The following is a 22,041-nucleotide window of genomic DNA, read 5'->3' on the forward strand; positions in this document are numbered from 1 at the left end:
AAGGTGGAGGGTCAGAGAAAAAGGGGAAGACCCCTAATGAGATGGATTGGCCAGGTGGCATCATTGATGGGCTCAAGTGTGGCAGTGGTAGTGAGTCTGGCCCAGAATCGGACATTGTTTCATTCTGCTGTGCATGGGGTAGCTATGAGTCAGTTCCGACTCGATGGCACCTGACAACAACAACAGCATAAGCATAATGGATAATAATGGGTTAAAACAAACTCTAAAAAGTTTCTCTAATTACCTGACTATAATAATGGGCACACTAAGGCATTTTTATTTAGAATCAAATTAAGTTTTAGGTATAATTTTGAAATTAGTTTCATCAAAGAATGTTGTTGTTAAGTACCATAGAGTTGGTTCCGACTCATAGTGACCCTGTACAGGGTTTCTGAGGCTGTAAATCTTTATGGGAGCAGAACACCTCATCTTTCTCCCGTGAAACCACTGGTAGTTTCGAACTGCCGACCTTGAGGTTAGCAGCCCCATTCGTAACCACTACGCTAGGTACTGGAAAAATCTGAAATGTAATCTAATTCCCATTTATCCCTTCCCTTTGGTTTGAGTAGCATTTCAGTTTCTGTCAGACTAGAATGAGTTATTGTGTTTTGAAAGAAACCTCCAGAGACTTGCTATTGGTTTTGTATTTTAATCTTTTCTGCTTTTGAATTTAGTCAAAGAGGGAGGAACAATCTAAATTCATTCTATTCTCTAACAACTTCTGGTGACAAATACATTTTCTTTAATACTGGATTAAATCTTTAATGCTGTAGTTGATTTTCTTCTCAGTGGGAAAAATAAAGGAACAGCTGGTTACTATTGTCAACTTCGTTTTGCTTGGGGTTTTTTAAGTGTACGATCCTTGAGTACTTTCCCTCTATCTGGTTATAGAATTTACACTGCATTTTCAAAGACTGGTAGAATATAAAATGGAGAAGCTTTCAAGTTCCTCTAGTCCTAATATACTCGTATTACCTGATGATTATCTATTAAAATATTATTGTCACATAGCATTTTTTTTTTAGTTTCCTTTACTCAATTATTGGTTGTGCTATCATTCTTTTTCTATTAAATAAGAAAACACATTGTAATGAATGATAAAAAGCCTATATATTAAATATTTTAATTATTTAGTCATCTTGTGATAGTTTACCCATTTTGTCATTTGCCTTTTAATTTAGTTTATAATATTTCTGAATTAAAAGTTTATAATAGATATTTTGACAAATATACTATTTTTTCCTCTTATTAATTTCTTCTTTTGATTCCGTACTTAGAAAGGTCTTACTCTCCCTGACCTTCCAGTCATGTTCACCTCTGTTTTCTTCTGATCCTTTTAAACTTTCATTTTTAAGTGTGGTCATTAATCTATCATGAACTGATTTAAATTAATCTAAATGAGTCTTAAAACTAAAGACAAGTTTAAATGTTCAAAGACAAAAAGCTTATTAGTGGCCGTCAGAAGCTGGAGGTGTGAGTGGCAATTGACTATAATGGGCACATTTATTCCTAATAAATTCCATATAGCATAACGATTCACTCTTTGGTCATATTTATGTCATGAATCTATTATATATGTATGTATACATATGTAATATGAAGGCAAGTAAAAAAGCATCGCTATTAGGCTTCCAGTTCATAAATGTATGGATTTATTCTAAACAAAATGTGTTTTAAAATGTCTCTGGGCTCAGTGGATGGCTGCAGACACTTTCACTCAATAATATACGTATCTTAGTCTCATTTTTTAAAAAGTGGTCCGATCAAAACATTCATTTCAAAGGGGATATGCTGTGTCAGTTAAATTTAAGATAGGTCAGCTCAGAAGGTTATGGGGATTGTTTTTGGGGACTCCCAAGGGGCAAGCTTAGTACATGTTCTTGAAGGACATGGGATGATCACAGGGGCTTATCAGGAAGAAGACTTAAGAAAACTGAAAATTGCATTGATGAAAAAAAAATCTAGGCAGTTTGAGATGAGAAATTTCTTCCCATCATAACAATGCACTTACTAATTCTTCTAGGATAGCAAGGGCCGTCCTTTGAAAATTTTCATTAGGAATCCTACCCAATTCACCCTGCAGTCCTGATCTTGTCCCTTCATTTTTGTTTTTACTCCCCAAACTCAAAGAACATTGAAAAGAAAAAATCATTTGAGGGTCCTCAACAATGCTACTGTTTTCATTGGACTTTTTTCTTACGGCACCCTAATGAAATTGTTGTCATTATGTGCCGTGGAGTCGGTTCCGACTCATAGTGACCCTGTACAGGGTTTCCGAGGCTATAAATCTTTATGGGAGCAGAAAGCCTCCTCTTTCTCCCACGGAGCAGCTGGTAGTTTCGAACTGATGACCTTGTGGTTCGCAGCCCAATTCATAACCACTACGCTACCAGAGCTCCTTTAACGAAATTAAGACCAGTGAATTATTGAGAATTTATCTGCAGTCATCCACTGATTGCAGAGACACGGTTAAACATTTTGTTTGAACTAAGCCTGTGCATGTGTGAACTGGAACCCTAGTAGCAGTACTTTTGGTTTACCTTCATGTATGTGTGATCATTTCGATGAGATTGGGTGTGTTCGGGTTGTTATGGTAGTAAGACTGTGAATTTAGAGAGAGAGAAAGCAAGAGCATCTCTAATGGGTAGAGTTAGGGATGCTGCTAACCAAACATCTACACTGTATAGAACAGCTCCTCACAACATAGAATTATCAATAATGCCAAGATCAAGAAACCCTGATAGATAAAAAAGAAGAAAGAAAACTAAGAAGGACAGAGATAAGAAGAAACATATTCATTAGGTAGGATCCCTTTACCAGTACACAGCTTTTGTTCTGTTTCCTACCCTGAGGGATATTTTGTAGAATTTCCCTGCTTTGCAGAAACCCCAAAACACTATATTTTTAATTATCCTTGATCTGTGTTTGAAAAACAGTGAGGCTAATAGTTTTAGAACACTTTAAATAATAATTTTTTAAAGTTCTAGGACACAGATTCTGGTGCCAGACTGCCTGCATTGAATCTGTCATTTATAAAGTGTGACTGGTATTACCCTCTTTGTCTTCTGCCCTCAATTGTAAAATAAGGGCAATCATCATAACTTCATCCTAGGTTATAAAATTTCCAGATGCTTAAAGCAGGGCCTGGCACATACAAAAATATCTGTTTAAAATGATAACAATAAGGCAAATTACTTGACCCTTATTTGATATAGTGACCTCTACTTCCTTTTTATATTAAAAATTATACTTCACAAATTCTAATCAGTATGTTTGTGGTTTATCCTCTGCCCTGCCTCTTATCTTCTTGACATGCACATAAACCTTGTCAAAATACCTACTCTGTCGTTTACATAAGTATTATTATTACTTAGCTTTTATTACCACTATCAGGTTTACAGATTTCTTCAATGGAATCAGTTGCTTTTCTTCCATCTATGAAAACCATTATTTTTAAATAAAGACTATTCAATGAGTTACATTCTGAAAACAAATGGACATATCAAAAGAATTGTATTTTTCTTCTTGTGTCAAAAATTCTGATGCATTCTATTAACTTGTACTGAACATATTTTATGTAAACATCTAAATACTGTGTTGTTTCTGATCCCTTACTAGCTACTTTCTTCTATGCTATTTATAGCCTCTTAACTCCTATTTTGCTTTCTGTGCACGTATATATGTTGTTGTTGTTGTTAAGTGCCGTCGAGTCAGTTCCGACCCATAGCGACCCTGAACAGGGTTTCCGAAGCTATAAATTCTTTACGGGAGCAGAAAGCCTCATCTTTCTCCCGCAGAGCAGCTGATAGTTTCGAACTGCTGACCTTGCAGTTTACAGCCCGATTCCTAACCACTATGCTACCAGATCTCCTTGTCCCATACATATATAAGATATTCTATATCAGCACCACTTAACAGAATTTACAAAGATGATGAAAATGTTTTAATCTGCACTGTTCTATATGATATGCACTAGCTGCAAGGAGCTCTGGTAGCGTAGTGGTTACGAATCGGACTGCAAGCCACAAGGTCAGCAGTACGAAACTACCAGCTGTTCCGCCGGAGTAAGATGGAGCTTTCTGCTCCCGTAAAGATTTACAGCCTTGGAAACCCTGTACAGGGTCGCTATGAGTTGGAACCGACTCCACGGCACATAACAACAAGCTTCATGTGGCTATTGAGTACTTGAAATGTGGTTTGAGCAACTTAGTGAATTTCAATTTTATTTAATTTATATTTGTTGTTGTTGTTAAGTGCCATTGAGACTGTTCTGACTCATAGTGACCCTGTATAGGGAGTGGCTGATGAGTTTGAACACCGACCTCACAGTTCAAACACACCTTGCAGTCCAATGCTTATCCTATAGCTTCACACCAGGTTTGTTGTTGTTAAGTGCCATCGAGTCGATTCCGACCTATAGCGACCTTGTATAGGGTTTTCAAGGAGCAGCTGGTGAGCTTGAACCGCTGGCCAAGCAGTTCAAATGGCTTTGCAATCTGGCGCATCAACCCACAGCACCACACCAGGACTCTTCCCACCAGATACATATGGCTAAATACAAAACTCCAGTTGCCAACAAATCATTTATAAGTCATGGTGACCCCGGGCATTGCAGAGATGTGCATTCCATGGGAGTTTTTAAGGGTGTTACCTTTTTGGAGGTAACACCCTTAAAAACTCCCATGGAATTCACTACCAGCTGTTCCACGGGAGAAAGATGAGGCTTTCTGTTCCAGTAAAGATTTACAGCCTCGGAAAATCTGTACAGAGTCGCTATAAGTCGGAACTGACTCCACAGCACATAACCACTACCACCATAGGGTTTCAAAGGAACGACTGGGGGTGTTTGAACTGCCGACCTTGCAGTTCAAACCGACCTTGCAGTCCAGTGCTTTATCCTACAACACCACACCAGGACTACTGTTAGATGATGGAGACTGTATATTTCTCTTTGTAGAAAATTTAACATAGTATCTCTTAAAATCAGGTGTTAGCTATTCTTTCATATGTATTTTTTTAAATAATGCTCATTGTAAGAACAAAAAACAGCCAAATACTGAAGAAAGGAGAATACAATCTATAAGGACAAAATAATCACCCTATTACACAAAGCAAAGATAAACACACACATGCATTATGATAGACTTGGATGAGTTTTCTCAATATGTAAAACATTCTTTTATATTTAAACACTTTACTCATTACATAGATAATAAGTATTTATTATTAAAATGTTTAACAACACTGAAGAGTATAGTGAATAACATAAAAACCATCCATAATCACAGAACACACAGATTCTGGGTTGTTTCTCCCAATATTGTATCTCAGTCTTGTCACTAGATGGATATATAGGTGAATAGATACTTCAATGAATAGAGACACATGTATTTTAAAATAAATTTGAATTATACTATAGATATACAGGACTCCTGGTGTGGTGCTGAAGGATCAGCACAGGACTGTGAACTGTAAGTTTCAAGCCCACCAGCTGCTCCTTGGGAACCTGATACAGAGTCCCTATGAGTCAGACCTGACTCAATGGCACTTAAAAACAACAGCATAGATATACAGAACATGCCAATAAACTGATATACATTTCAGCTGTTAATCAAACAAAAACGTATGCCACTATGGGTGTGTATCATCAACAATAATAGAAAGTTTGTAAATTTCTATAATAAAATAAGTATTGGTTACAATATATCTATTACTTTTGTTAATTTATTCATTTTATCTTACCTTTTATAACATACAAATTTTCCTGTAGTATAAAATAAGATTAGTACACATGAATTTGATGTCCTGGTGTGCTGGTGTAGAATAAACACTAGACTTCTAATCATAGGTCAGCAGTTCAAACCCACCAGCTCCTCCTCAGAAACCTTCTACCAGGTCACTATAATCCAGAAACAAATCAACGGCCCTTAACAACAACAAACACGATTTTAATGGCTGTATCATATTCCATTGTATTTATACATAACCAAATCCATTTAACCAGTTTGGACATTTAGGAAGCTTTCCTTTTTAAAAACGACTATAGAGAGCATTGCATTCTAAATTTAGTGTCTAAAATTGCTCAATTATTTATTCAGGATGCATTCTTAGAAGTGAAATAACTGGGCCAAGTGAAATGAACAGATTTAAGATTCTTGATATATATTGCCAAATTGCCCTCTAGAAAGTTATTTGATTCTTTTAGTAGGAAATAAATAATCTTTGTTCTATTCTCACTTTTTCATCATTTTATAGTTTCCCTTTGAAACTTTGAACTTCACTTTGGCTTTAGAATTCAGATTTTTTTTTTTTAAATAAATGTTTCTTTCAAGGGATTAGCAAAGTAATCACACTGTTATAAATATGCTAAAAATGTAAATTCTCCTGTATTTTGTTTTGTTTAATGTAGTTGTTATTTTTCAGTCAAGGTATTTAGATACAATATTTTTCACTGTTTCTAGGGTGAACCAGGAGACAAAGGAGACCAAGGTCTGGCTGGCATTAATGGACAAGATGTAAGTCTAAACTTCTTTTATTAAAATACCCTATTTACATTAGCCACTAAAATATGCCAATATTTTCATGCTGTTAATATTTGACTACACATGAAAGAGCAAGCCACAATCACAGAAAAGTCAAAAGTCAAAGCAATGTTTCATTTTACGTGACTCAGCCGAGTTTTTTAGTTTCATTACAGGTTGTTCCTTGCCTTTATGTATTTCCTACTTGTGCTCAACCTTAACAGCCCTTTTTCCTTACTGTTTCTGGCTTGCATTTTCCCTAGCCTGTTTCAGGGAGTGATCCAAATTGGTAGGATTGCAGTGATGAAAAGAAAGGGAAGAAGTGAAGGGGGAATTGTGTATATATATAGTGCTCACACTCTCTACTCTACCCATTCTTTAACCTTCAAATTAATATCACCTTTAACATTCTCAAGTCCTAGCCATCTCCTTAGGAAAATTATCCCCTAAGTGCCTCACCCTTCCTGTAATTAAATTTGAAGAAATGGATCGCTTGGCTTTTCCTCAAAAAGAGAGATTGGTTTTTTTGTTTTTGTTTTTTTTAATTTCAGTTTATCATCTAACCTAACATTTATGATAGAAATGCTAACTTTAAAGTGGGAAGGGTCCACAGGAGGATTTATTTTTTCCTCACTGTTTTCTTTCTCACTTGAAGTAAATATGTTTTAGAAAGTTCTGAAAGGTCATGTCATGGATTGAATTGTGTTCCCTCACAATATGTGTCAGTCTGGCTGGGCCATGATTCTCAGTGGATTGGTATTTGTGTAATGATCTAATGTAGCAGTTATGCGATGATCCTCCATGATGTGCTAAACCAATAAAAGGATTAAGGATAGGCTACAATACCCTTAATCCTGTCATAAACCTGACCCAACGTCAGGGAGTTCCCAGGGGGATAGCTTCTCTCGTTTACCTCCTAAAAAGCCCCATCCACATTTTAATATGACTTTCATTATTGTACTTTTCAACTTTGAAGCAATCTTCTACATCAGAGAATAAGAACTAGTGTCCTTGGCTCGTTAGCTAAGGGAATCACAGCTACCTCATATAGTACATCAGATCAAATAGTGTCACAACTATTGGCTCTCATGTTGAAATGGAACTTCTGATTCATACCCCCACCCCTGTCACTGGAGGTCTTTGAAGTAATGGTAAGAATTCTGGAGTAGAAAATCAGAGCCCAGTTTGTTTCTCAATTCTGTCACTAGCTAAGTAAATCATGTCTCAGAATCTATGTTCTGTGATTTTACAGAGATTGTTAAGATTACAGACTTGAAAAGGCACAATGAAATTTGATTAAAAGGCACTTATTCTGATTTACTGAAGTCCTATTATAGGAAATGTGATAAAACAAACAGGAATATTCCTGGAGTAAGACTCAATGTGAGGACATTTACCTTTCTGTTCTGAACAGGGTTGAGATAATTCAGCCTATGTTTTCATGAAGATTAGTGTTACAGTATACACTAAAAATCCACAAAATTTGGATCTTTGCCTGTGTTTTCTGTTCTTTCTTTTGTATTCTTCTTGAGAGCAAAACCATGTTTTAAAATCTCTAAAACAAATTTACTATGCTGGAAATGTCAAATTGAAGAAGAATGGCATCACATTCATCATCAAAAGGAGCATAGCAAGATCTGTCTTGGTGTACAGCATTGTCTGTGATAGTATAGCATGCATACCACTATTATTCAAATTTGCACACCAACCACTAAAGCCAGTGATGATGAAACTGAAGAATTCTATCAACTCATTCAGTATGAAATAGATCAAATATGCAATCAAGATATACTGATAATTACTGGTGATTGGAATGCAAAGGTTGGAAACAAAGAGGAAGGATCAGTGGTTGAAAATACAGCTATGGTGTTAGAAACGATGCTGGAGATCACATGATAGAATTTTGTAAGGCCAATGACTTCTTCATTGCTAATACATTTTTTAAACAACATAAAATACAATTATGCATGTGGACCTCATCAGAGGGAATACACAGAAATCAAATTGACTACATCTATGGAAGAGCTAGAGCAACAGAAAATACATCTTTAAAGAAAGATCATCCGGAAACACCCCAAACAAAATGTCAGTATGACTGGCTACTACAAGAATAAGCAAGTTGTTCACCAGGAAGCCATCTAGACAAGATCAAGTTCCTTCAGGCCAAACCTTCCTCAAAGACTGAAACTCAAAGGGAACACATGAGCAGACATGTAAGCTTGCTGGCAACCACATTGGTCTACTGGTGAGTGGAAGAGGGGAAACAGCAGCAATGAAGAAATGGGCTGAGTTCAATCATGGTCCATTGACTCCTATTGACCTGGAGATGAGAGAGAGAAGAGGAAGGGCTGGTTGGCTCAAAGTGTGGTGAGACCTGGGAACACCTGAGCCCATGGAAAAGAACATAGCCACAGAGGTCTATAGCTGAGAGTGAAGCATACAGCTAATATGAAGTATGGGGAGATGCACAAGAACACCCAAATTTGCTGATAGTACCCATTTAACCTAGCCTCGATGGCTTGATAATCAGAACTCAACTACAGGGGGAAAAAAACCCACAAAAACAGAACAGTTTTTTTTTTGTTTTTTTTTTTTAACAAGGGTAAAAAACTTGATGAGCCTGACCTATACTCATGGAGGTAGTAACTCTAAATACCAACAGAAAGGGAAGGAGCATTCACATCCAGTATCAATGCTATCCCCTTTGTACACAGGGTCTATAGGGATTGGCAACTTAGGCATTGGCTACCTAAAATAAGGGGGCGATAAAGGCATGAAGTGACTGGATTACAAGGTTTCAAGGGGGAGCTTAGATTAATAGTGTGTGGGGAAAGAAATGTCCCTGTTGAATAGTTTTCATCTTGTCTAGATGGGTCTGGTTAAAAGAAATGGGGATAAGATTCTTATGATTCAATAGTGAGTAGTTGTTATCATGACTAATTGCAACTGTCACAATTATATAGGTAGAATTTTTGTAAAAAAAATAGGGGAGTGGTTAATCTTACAGTCCAGAAACAAAGGACCCTAGGATTATCAAGGGAGAAGAGCACAAGTGGAATGCGAGAACTTATCCAGAGAAGCAGCGACACCAGAGATGGAGGCAGATATGGGGACATGGAGAGACGGATCAGTTGAGGACTCTAGATTCATGGGAAGAGAGGGACTAAGAGCTGGTGGACAGGAGGCAGACTTGCAGAATGTGCCCTTTGGTGGTGTAAATTATTATATATGCCTGAGTGTTTAAAAAAAAAAAAAAAAGAGCTAAAGTGAATAGAGAGAAACACTGTTAACTGATAGTACATTGAGGGGATTATAATCATCATAATGAAGCAAGGTGTATGATTTGTTGAATGTAAAAAAAAAAAAAGATAATGGATGTGGAGCCATCAAGGCAAGCAATCACATCCCTCCAGAACAAACTCCCTCCCAAGACTGAAACTCAAAGGGAATATACAAGCAGGCATGCAAGCTTGCTGGTGACCACATTGGTTTACTGGTGAAAGGAAGTGGGGGAAAAGCAACAATGAAAAGGTGGGCTAAGTCTGACCAAGTTACATAGACCTCCATTGACCTGGAGTATGGTGAAAGCTGGTTGGCCCAAAGTACAGTGAGACCTAGGGAGTCCTAAGTTCACGAACAAGGACATGGCCACAGAGAGCTAGAGCTGAGAGTGAAGCATCCAGTTGATATGAAGTGTGGGTATATGCACAAGGGTGCTCAAACTTGCAGAGATAGTGCCCATGGGATCGAGTTCCAATGGCTATATGTTCAGAACCTAACTAAAGGAAGGAAAAGATGGAGGGGGGGGGGATATGTGTGTTTGTTTTTAAGAAAACAAGTGTAAATTGCTACATTTTGATGACCTTGACCTATACTTATGGATGTAGTAGCTTAAAATACTATCCAAGAGGGAAAGAATCTTTACAGCAAGGATCATTCCCATCCCCTCTGTATACAAGGTTGACAGGAATGGGAATCTTAGACATTGTCTACCAAAAAAAGGGGGGCACAGAGTGACTGGCTTATAAGTAAAGGCACAAAGTGACTCGATTAAAGTTTTCAAGAGAGAGTTTAGATTCAAAGTGTGTGGGGGAAGGTAGAATCCCCACTGAGTGGTTTCATCCTGTCTGGACAGGTTTGGTGAAAGGAGATGGAAACAACACTATCATGATTCAATAGTGAGTAATTGTTATCATGACTAATTGCAGTTGTCGCAACTGTAAAGGTAGAAGTTTGGTAGTAAAAAGGGGTAAGTGGTCGATCTTACAGTCCCAAAGCAGAGGACCCTGGGACCATCAAGGGAGAAAAGTGGGAATGGAGTGTGGGACCCTACCCACAGAAGTGGCTATGCCAGAGATGGAGGCAGCGATGATGACATGGAGAGATGGAACAGCTGAGGATTCTAGACTTATGGAGGGAGAGAGAATGTATGCTGGCACCCAGGGGGCAAGGTGTGCTCTTTGGCTGTTTGAATGATTGTATATTCCTGAGTGTTTTGGAGCACATCCAAAAAAAAACAAAACAAACAAACAACCCAGAGGGAATAGGAGCAAATACTGTTGAATGATGAAGCATACAGGGGATTGTAATCATTGCAATGAAATGAACTGATATTCCCCCATGTAAACTGTCACTCAATTCACAATAAAAACTTAAAAAAAAAAAAAGTCCAAATGATTAATAATAAAATATCAGAAATGGGCAATACACTGAAAGGGCAAAGGAGTAGAATTGAAGAGATGGAAGCTAGAACCAACGAGCTGGAAGACAAATTTCTCAATACTGCTAAGATAGAAGAGCAAACAGAAAAAAAGATTTTAAAAAATCTGAAGAAACTCTAATATTCATGTGGGATAAAATGAAGAGGAATAACATAAAAATTGTTGGCATTCCAGAACAAGAAGAAATCAACAAGAGGAAGACCAAGATAATAAAATCAAATACATGGGAACTAAATAATACCCTGCTGAAAAGCAACTAGGTAGTAGAAGAAATAAAACGTAAATTCACAAAGTTCCTAGAAACAAATGAGAATGAAAACACAACATACCAAAATCTTTGGGACATGACAAAAGCATTGCTGAGAGGATCGTTTATTGCAATAAATGCACACATCCACAAAGAAGAAAGAACCAGAAAATCAGCACATTAACATAAAAATCTCCAACAACTAGAAACAGACCAGCAAAGTAAACCTACAGTCAACAGAAGAAAAGAAATAATAAATATTAGAGCAGAAATAAGCAAGATAGAACACAGGAAAGCTATAGAAAGAATCAACAGAACAAGAAGCTGGTCCTTCAAAATGATTAATAAAATTGAAAAACCATAGGCAAACCTAACAAAAGAAAAGAGGTAAAAGATGCAAATGACACACGTAAGAAACAACATGATTGACGTCACAACAGAACCAATGGAAATAAAAAGGATAATAACAGACTGTTATGAAGAGTTGTACGCCAACAAGTTTGGAAACCTAAAGGAGATGGATACATTTTTAGAAAAGCACAACCTACCTAAACTTACACAGAATGAAGTTGAACAGAATGAAGTCGAACAAAGGAAAAATTGATCAGGTCATCAAAAAATGCCCAACCAAGAAAAGTCCAGCTCCAGATGGCTTCACTGGTGTGTTTTACCAAACATACAGGGAAGAGCTGTCACCAATTCTACTCCAAATATTCCAGAATATAGAAAATGATGGAAGACTTTCTAATACATTCTATGAAGCATGCATAACCCTCATACCAAAACCAAGGAAGAACATCACTAAGAAAGAAAATTATAGACCAATATCCCTCATGAACATAGATGTAAAAATTCTCAACAAAATCCTAGCCAACAGAATTAAATAACACATCAAAAACATAATCCCTCTTGACCATGTGGAATTTATATGAGGGATGCAAGAATGGTTCAACATTAGAAAAATAATCAATGTAATCCACCATTAAAAAAAAAAAAAGGACCAGAACCACATGATCATATTGATTGATGCAGAAAAGACATTTGACAAAATCCAACATCCATTCCTGATAAAAACATTCAACAGAGTAGGAATTGAAGGAAAATTCCTAAACATAGTTAAGAGCATATGTACAAAACCAACAGTCAACATCATTCTCAATGGAGAGAAACTGAAAGGCTTCCCTTTCTGAACAGAAACCAGACAAGGATGCCCTTTATCCCCACTCCTATTCAATATTGTGCTGGAAGTCTTAGCTAGAGCTATACGGCAAGATAGGGAAATTAAAGGCATCCTAATTGGCAAAGAGGAAATAAAACTCTTTCTATTTGCAGATGATATGATCCTATACATAGAAAACCCTAAAGACTCAGCAAAAAATGAAACAAACAAACAAAAAAAAACCTCTAGAATTCACTGGAAGATTCAGCAAAGTGAGAGGGTAAAAGATCAACATACAAAAATCAGTTGGATTCCTCTATACTAATAATGTCAGCACTGAAAAGGAAATTAGGAAAGCAATACCATTTACAATAGCCGCCAAAAGATGAAATATTTAGGAATAAATGTAACCAGAGAAACAAAGGACCTATACAAAGAAACTACAAAACACTACTACAAGAAACCAAAAAAAGACTTACTAAAATGGAAGAATATATCATGCTCCTGTATAGCAAGACTTAACACTTTGAAAACATCAATACTACACAAAGCAATCTACAGATAAAAGGCAATCCCAATCCAGATTCCAAGAATGGATAAAAAAAAAAACAAAAAACTTTGGTACATAGACAAAATGGAATGTTATGCTACCTTGAAAAATAACAAGGAAGCTGCAAGCCACCGCAAATCATGGATAAACCTTGAGGACATTATGCTGAGTGAAATTAATCAGTCACAAAAGGACAAATATTGCATAAGACCACTATTGTAAAAGCTTAAGAAAAGATACCCATACTAAAAGGGAAAAATATTATTTGTTGGCTATGGAAGGGAGGGAGGTGGAGGGAGGGGATAGACACATCATAGTTAATGTGTTGGGGAGGGCAATACACAACAAGGGACAGTGGGATGGAAGAACAAGGTAGATAGGGGAACACTGTGGCAGGTTTTCATGGGCAAAGTGGGACAGAGATAAATAGTGATGTATGCTCAACCTTGGAACAACAGGTCTCTGTGATACAGGGATTGAGGCACAGTTTTAATTGCTAAAGAGGAGAAATAATGACTATCTTATGAATATTGGTTTCCCTTGTCTACTATTTTAAAATATACACTTGAGTGGGATAGAAATGAATATCAGGAAACATGATTACAGAAAGCTTCTAAGCCCATCTTTAGCCTAAAACTGATTGGAATACCTAAAAGGGATTCTAGAACTTGCCCAATGAAATAGGCTTCCTACAGAGCCTTTGTAATGTACAAGACGTTAGATGGAATCCTGAACCCCATCCAGAACATTTTGAGGTGGGACATTCCCATTTAAAAGGACAAGCAGACCAACCTGGAGCACCTAGAGGAACAGAAGATATTTCTTGAAAGAAAGACCAATAGGAAAAATCCAAAACAAAAATGGCAGTCTGATTGGCTACTACAAGAACAAGCAAGTTTTTCGCTGGGGAATAATCAAGGCAAGCAATTAGACCCCTTCAGGACTGAAACTCAAAGGGAACACATGAGCAGGTAAGTAAGCTTGCTGTCAACCACATTGGTCTATTGGTGAGTGAAAGAAGGGGAAAGAGAGCAATGAAGATATGGGTTGAGTTCAGCCACGTTCCATAGACTCCCATCTACCTGGAGATCTGGTTGTTCCAAACTGTGGTGTGACCTGGGGACTCCTGAGCCCATAGACAAGGACATATCCATGGAGGCCTAGAGCTGAGAGTGAAGCATCCAATTTATATGAAGTGAGGGGAGACGCACAAGAACGCCTAAACTTGTAGATAGTACTAATTTGACCTAGCTTCGATGGCTTGATGATCAGAACTCGACTTGTTGTTGTTAGGTGCCATCGAGTTGGTACCGACCCATAGCGACCTTATGCACAGCAGAACGAAACACTGCCCGATCCTGGGCCAGCCTCACTGCTATTGCCATGCTTGAGTCTATCGATGCTACCACTTGGCCAATCCATCTCATTGGGGTTCTTCCTCTTTTTCTCTGATCCTCCACCTTACCAAACATGATATCCTTCTCCAATTCTTCTTATATTGCATATAAGTAAAATTTTGCTAAAGATATGCAAAAACAGTTGCAATCATACATTGACAGAGAACTTTCAGAGGTTCAAGCCGGATTCGAACAAGGACATGGAATGAGGGATATCATTGCTGGCGTCAGATGGATCTTGGCTGAAAGCAGAAAATACCAGAAAGATGTTTACCTGTTCTTTATTGCTATTCAATGGCTTTTAATTGTGTGGATCATGACAAGCTATGGGCAATATTGTGAAGAGTGAATATTCCAGAACATTTAACTGTGCTCATGAGGAACCTGTACATAAACCAGGAGGCAGTTGTTAGAACAGAACAAGTGAACACCAAATGGCTAGAACAAGGGGAGACTGAATGGTTTAAAATTAGGAAAGGTATGCTCCATGGTTGTATTATTTCACATACTTAATTAATCTGTATATTGAGCAAATAATCTGAGAAGCTGGATTATTATGAAGATTATATGAAGAAGAGGCATCAGGATTGAAGAAAGACTCATTAACAATCTGAGATATTCAGATGATACAACCTTGTTTGCTGAAAGAGAAGAGGGCTTAAAATACTTATTGATGAAGATCAAAGGCCACAGCCTTCAATATGGGTTTCACCACAATGTAAAGAAAACAAAAATTCTCACCACTCGACCAAAGACTTAATTTTGCTCAGATCAACCATCAACACTCATGGAAGCAGCAGTCAAGCAATCAAATGACATATTATTGCATTGGACAAATCTGTACAAGACCTCTTCAAAGTGTTGAAGAACAAAGATGTCAGTTTGAGGACTAAAGTGTACTTGATCCAAACCATGGTATTTCCAATAACCTCATATGCATATGAGGTTGCATATGTCCAGAAAGTTGGACAGTGAGTAAGGATGATCGTAGAAGAATTGATGCCTTTGAGTTAAAGTGATGGAGAAGAATATTGAAAATACCATGGATTGCCAAAGGAACAAATCAATCTGTGTTGGAAGTAGTACACCCAGAATGCTCCTTGGAAGCCAGAATGGTCAGACACACGTCTTTCATACTTCAGACATATTATCAAGAAGGTCCAGGCCTTGGAGAAGGATATCATGTTTGGTAAAATGGAGGGCCAGCGAAATCAAGTAAGACCCCCCCCCAATGAGATGGGTTGACACAGTGGCACCTGTAGTGGGTTCACATGTAGCAACAATTGTGTTTGGTTCAGGACCAGGTAGTTTTTCATTCTTTCATGTATAGGGTTGCTATGAGTTGGTACCAACTCCATGGCACCAAGCAACAACAAAATCAAATTAACAAACAATGAAATTTACAAGAAACCAGTTGTCACTGAGTAGTTTCTAACTCAGATATCCCATTTGTTCCAATGTAGAACTGCACTCCTTAGGGATTTCATGGCTGTAGTCTACAGGAATATATATTTAGGGATTTCATGGCTCTAGTCTACAGGAATATATTACAAGGACTGTCTTCCAAGGTGCTTCAGGGTGGGTTAAAACTGTCAACATTTCTTAGTAGCCCAGCATTTAATCATTTGCAGTACCGTGTATATAGTAAATGTTTGAAGTGAGCACCTCGTCAATAGATATTTGTTAAGTTTTACTTTGGAATACTGTATAATAGTTTGGAATACTATTATAAGTCTGTTGTTGTTGCTATTGTTGTCAAGTAGGTTGTGATTCATAGCAACGTAGTATAGGGTTTTCAAGATTGGCTGGTGGGTTTAAACAGCCAACTTTGCAGTTAGTAGTCCAGTGCTTATCCTACAGTGCCATGTTGGTGTTAAGTGCCGTCGCGAGTCGGTTCCAACCCACAGCAACCCTGTATAGGGTTTCCGAGGAGCAGCTGGGGAGCTTGAATAGCCGACCTTGCAGTTCAAACCAACTTTGCAGTCCAGCACATTAACCCACCGTGCTACACCAGGACTCGTACAGTGCCATACCAGGGCCCATTGTAACAGTCTAAAATTGAAATAGAGCCCAAAATAGAATAATGAGGAGAAAGATGAGGTTTGTACAAGGTCCCTATGATTCAGTACCAACTTGATGCCACTTAACAACAAAAGTAGAATAACAAAGACAAAAGGCAAGGTACAAATAGTAATATTGTTGAGATAAAAAGTATATGATTTGGCACTTAACTGAATAGAAGAAAAGGAGAATTTAAAAAATAGTCCAGCATTTGTACCATTTATTTTGAGAAGAATATTTACATAAGAAATGTTGAGTGGCAAAAGAGATTGACTATAGTGTTCCAAAAGACTGCCGAATGTAACAGTGGCATGGGCCCAGTGACTGATCTCCTTTAACTTCACCAAGAGGAAGGAGGAGAATCAATATCAGCATCAGCATCCTTCTCTGTTGGGTTTTAATAAATCACTGCCATGGCCACACAGAACTCAGACACTGCTCACAGTTTGGGGGCTTATTTTAGAGAAATAACAGGTTGCAATTCAGGTTCCAGAATACTCAGGTTACAGTTCTTCATTCAAGATAGCATAGTCTCATGTCTAGAGGTATCCTTCTTTCTCAGCCCCATGGCTCTTGACCTCTCTCCAGTTTGGGCAAATGTTACGAAGATTTTAGTTCTGCCATTATGTGTTCAGAGACACTCTACTAGCCAGTAAGCCTTGACACAAAGGCTCTCAGCTCAAGCTCCATGAGTTGGCAAAACCACCTCCCCAGAACAATGCCTGGAGACATTCCACTCTGCCAGTAATCCTTCTGCCTGAAGGTACTCCGTTTTCCTGCTCCGTGGGCCAGGAAACCCACTGCTCTGTCTCAGACTGGTTCTGTTGTCCCTGATACCACTGTTTTTCTGTCTCTCACTCTTGATGTCTCTGCTATCACAGCTTTCTGTCTCCTGCATCTAGGAGGTTCAGATTAGTGACCTTGGAACCCAAGTCAGTGCTCTGCTCCTGGCTCTTCCTTCTAGATGGCAATGAGCTCCGTGATTCACTTTTGGGATGGCTCATTTTAAGCCTTTGTTGTTGTTGTTAAGTGCCATCAAGTCGGTTTTGACTCATAGCAACTCTGGATAGGGTTTCCAAGGAGCAGCTGGTGAATTTGAACCGCGAGCCTTATGGTTCAAATCAATGTTTCAGTCTAGTGCTTTATCAGACAATGCCACACGAGGACTCTCATGTTAAGCCTAGTTATTGTTGTTGTTAAGTGACATCAAGTCAGTTCCAACTCATAGAAACCCTGTATAGGGTTTCCAAGGAGTGGCTAGTGAGTTTGAACTGCCCACCTTGAGGTTCAAACCGACCTTACAGTCCAGCTCATTAACACACAGCACCACACCAGGACTCCCATGTAAAGCTTCCAAATACCTTATTTTCATGGTACTGGTGTGGTGCTGTGGGCTAATGTGTCAGACTGCAAAGTCGTTTAACTGCAAGGTTGGTGGTTCAAGCTCACCAGCTGCTCCTTGGAAAGCCTATACTGGGCCACTATGGGCTGGAACCGACTCAATGGCACTTAACAACAACAACCCTCACAAAGGAGCCCTGGTGTGGGGCTGTGGGTTAATGAGCTGGACTGCAAAGTTGTTTGAACCGCAAGGTCAGAGGTCAAGCTCACCAGTCTCTCATTGGAAACCTTGTGCAGGGCCATTGTGGGTCAGAACCGACTCAACAACATTTAACAGCAACAACAAACTCTCACAAAGGAATCCTGGTAGGATAAGCACTCAGCAACAAGTCAGTTTGAACTGCAAGGTTAGCGGTTCAAATTCACCAGTCACTCCTCAGAAACCCTATACAGGTTCACTATGGGTTGGAACTGAATTGACAGCACTTAACAACAACAACAACCTTACAAAGGTTGTTGTTGTTGTTAAGTGCCATAGAGTTGGTTCCAACTCATAGTGACCTTGTACAGGGTTTCCGAGGCTATAAATCTTTACAGGAGCAGAATGCCTCATCTTTCTCCCGCGGAACAGCTGGTACTTTCGAACTGCTGACCTTACGGTTGACAGCCCGATTCATAACCACTACGCTACCAGAGGTGCTACGTACTTTATTTACATTATTAGAAATTTATCTAATCCCCTTGGTGGACCACAACACCTCACATTTTCATATTGGCAAAGTGGCAGCATCAATGGGCTCAAGCGTGGCAACAACAGTGAGGTTGGCCCAGGATAGGGCAGTGTTTCATTCTGCTGTGCATAAGGTCACTATGAGTTGGTACCAACTCGATGGCACCTAACAACAACAACCCTGTCATTTGTAGTCCTGCTGTGGTGCTGTGGGCTAATGTGTCTGACTGCAAAGTCATTTGAACTGCAAAGTTGGTGGTTCAAGCTCACCAGCTGTTCCTTGGAAACTCTATACAAGGTCGCTGTGGGCCATCATCATTTTTATTACCAAGGTCATATTTTACAACTATTGACCCTCCTTTTTGTTTCCAACTTTCATATTCCTATCAGAAGTACTGATCAGTGCATCCTGAATGCATGTTGGGTCAATTTCAAACTGAAGAAGTTTGTTGTTGTTGTTGTTAGGTGCCATTGAGTCGGTACCAACTCATAGTGACCTTCTGCACAGCAGAAAAAACACTTCCCGATCCTGGGTCAACCTCACTACTGTTGTCATGCTTGAGTCCATTGATGCTGCCACTTGGCCAATCCATCTCCCTGGGAGTCTTCCTCTTTGTCTCTGACCCACCACCTTACCAAACATGATATCCTTCTCCAGCGACTGGTCCCTCCTGACAATATGTCCAAAGTATGGGAGACGAAGTTTGGCCATCTTGGTCTCCAAGGAGCACTCTGGCTGCACTTCTTCCAAAATGGATCTATTGGTTCTTTTGGCAGCCCATGCCCCTTTCAGTATTCTCCTCCAAGACCATAACTCAAAAGCATCAATTCTTGTACAGGTTTCCTTATTCACTATCCAGCTTCAATTCGTCATCATTGGCTTTAGAGGTTGGTGTTGAAATCTGAATGACAGTGGTATTCGCTGGTCTTCCTTGTAGGGGTATGGATATTATCCTATCACAGCTATAGCACTGGACTGCAAGATCGGTTTGAACCACATTTTTGGCAATTGAAACTCACCAACCACTCCTCAGAAACCCTATACAGTGTTGCTATGAGTCAGAACAGACTCAACGGCACTTGACAACAACATTGCGCTTCAAGAAAGATCTTTGAAATGTTCTTTTTGATGATACATGTGACACCATTCCTCTTCAATTTGTTGTTTCTGGCATAGTAAACTACATGATTGTCTAACTCAAAATGGCCAATACCAGCCCATTTCATATCACTAATGTCTAGGATAGCAATATTTATGCATTTCATTTCATTTCTGACGACTTCCAAATTTCCTATATTAATATTTTGTACATTCTACATTCTGATTATTAATAGATATTTGAGGCTATTTCTTCTCATTTTGAGTTGTACACCATCAGCAAATGAAGGTCCCAAAAGCTTTGCTCCATCCTAGTCATTATGTTCAGTTGTGCTTTGAGGATGGAGTCAGCTCTTGCCATCTGAATTGAGTGGTTTCAACTTGAAGGGCTCATCTTCTGGCACTATATCAAACAATGTTCTGCTGCTATTCAACCATTCAGAACTGGTCTACCTCTTCTTCTTCTTGGTCTTTCTCAGTCTGGAAGCTCTACTGAAACCTGTTCACTGTGGTTGACTCTGCTTGTAATTAAAATACTGGTAGCATAGCTTTCCAGCATGATAGCAGCACACAAGCCACAAATTACCTCAATACAACAAATAAATATTTAGATTGTGTGTGTTTTTTCTTATAATTTTGTCAAAAATATTCAGCAGTCATAATTAAGGAAAGTTAAAAATTAATGAGTATTCTCCCTTTTTCTCCTCTATAATCACTAGGAGAAGTGCTCGGTTGTTAAACATTAAGTGTTCTCTTATGACATAATTGGTTCTGGTGTTAATATTACATTGTAGTTCAGAAACTGTTTTCATGAGGAATTTGGAATATGGTCCTCATCCTCACTTTATAGAATAGCTAGAACAGGGAGTGATAATATCCCAAATATTCAGAGGCAAAAGCTAGAGGGTTGAGAAATTAAGCAACTTTCATTTATTAAATAAAATGGTGAAATCAGCCTCTAACCATTATATCTTTGACTGAAAAATCTCTGATCTGTCCCATTAATTAATGCCAAACTTGTCATTGCCTATTTTTAATACTCAAATAAACTGACTCTGCAAACTGAAATAATGCAGTATTTATCACAGTTCTCTTTGGCTTCCAATAAGTTCAAATTTGGGTTCTCAGAGAATGAAAGGTATTATAATGGCTATTTCAATTTGAATTAAAGTCAAGCCATGATGTGGATTATAACTTCAGAAATATGCACCTAGAATGCATAGTGAATCAATTCAATGGACCAGCTCACTCTAGCTACTTTCCCAGTCAGAGGAAATTGGAAGATTTTAATATTCTCACTAAATGAATGCCAACAGTCTCCTTTTTATTGATAGTCTTTATATGCTTTCATATTACTGATATCTTGATGTAAATGTGTCTTTTAATAATTTTTTATATGCCATATCTCTCACAAAATAGGAAAGCTTACTTTGGAAAATGTAAAACTTAAAAGTATTCAGTCTTTCTCAGCAAAGTACTGTTGGTATTGTGGGCAGGACAGTTTTTTTGTGATGTAGCACTGTTTGGCAAGAGCCCAATTTTTAGCATCATTGGACCTCACCAAATCAATGGCCCCTAGTCAATGAGACCACAAAATTACTATGACATACTTCTCAATACATTCTTCATGGAGGTGACTGCAGAGGGTGTGCTTGTAAACTTTGGAAGGCACACAACTCTAAATGGGAAGAAACAGCTGCAAACATACATTTATAATCAGAATGTTGTTGTTGTTAAGTCGAGTCAGTTCCAACCCATAGCGACCCTGAATAGGGTTTCCAAGGAGCAGCTGGTAAACTTGAACCACCGACCTTGCAGTTCAAATGAACTTGCAGTCTGACACATTAGCCCACAACCCTGTACAAAATATGGTCTCTGTGGTATTAACTTACTGGAAGCCATAGTATATTTCCCTTATAATTTAAGTAATGTGCACCAAATGTATACCAAAAATTGTGGATCTAAGCAAAATGCAGTCTTTGAAAACTTTAATCTTTTCTTTATTTATCATGATATTTATTGGCCCAGTTGTGAGGATTTGTATTTTCTTTACATTGAGATGCAAACCATACTAAGGCTATATAGTCTTTGATCTTCATCAGTATTTCAAATCCTCTTGATTTCCGGTAAGCAAGATTGTATCATCTGCATACTGCAGATTATTAATGACTCTTCCTCCAATCCTGATGCCAAATTCTTAATTTATTCCAGTTTC

The 22,041-nt window shown here is 38.3% G+C and overlaps 1 protein-coding gene across 1 annotated transcript in view; it reads left to right on the forward strand.

Moving 5' to 3' along the window:
- COL19A1 (collagen, type XIX, alpha 1) overlaps nt 1-22,041 on the forward strand; it is a 506,470-nt gene that overhangs the window by 200,669 nt on the left and 283,760 nt on the right. The window contains exon 15 of the mRNA XM_006835782.1: nt 6,462-6,515. Within this exon, the coding sequence (XP_006835845.1) occupies nt 6,462-6,515 (54 nt within the window). The remainder of the gene's footprint in view (nt 1-6,461; nt 6,516-22,041) is intronic.

Source organism: Chrysochloris asiatica, unplaced genomic scaffold, assembly GCF_000296735.1.
Source record: "Chrysochloris asiatica unplaced genomic scaffold, ChrAsi1.0 scaffold00019, whole genome shotgun sequence".
NCBI classification, from domain to species: Eukaryota; Metazoa; Chordata; class Mammalia; order Afrosoricida; family Chrysochloridae; genus Chrysochloris; species Chrysochloris asiatica.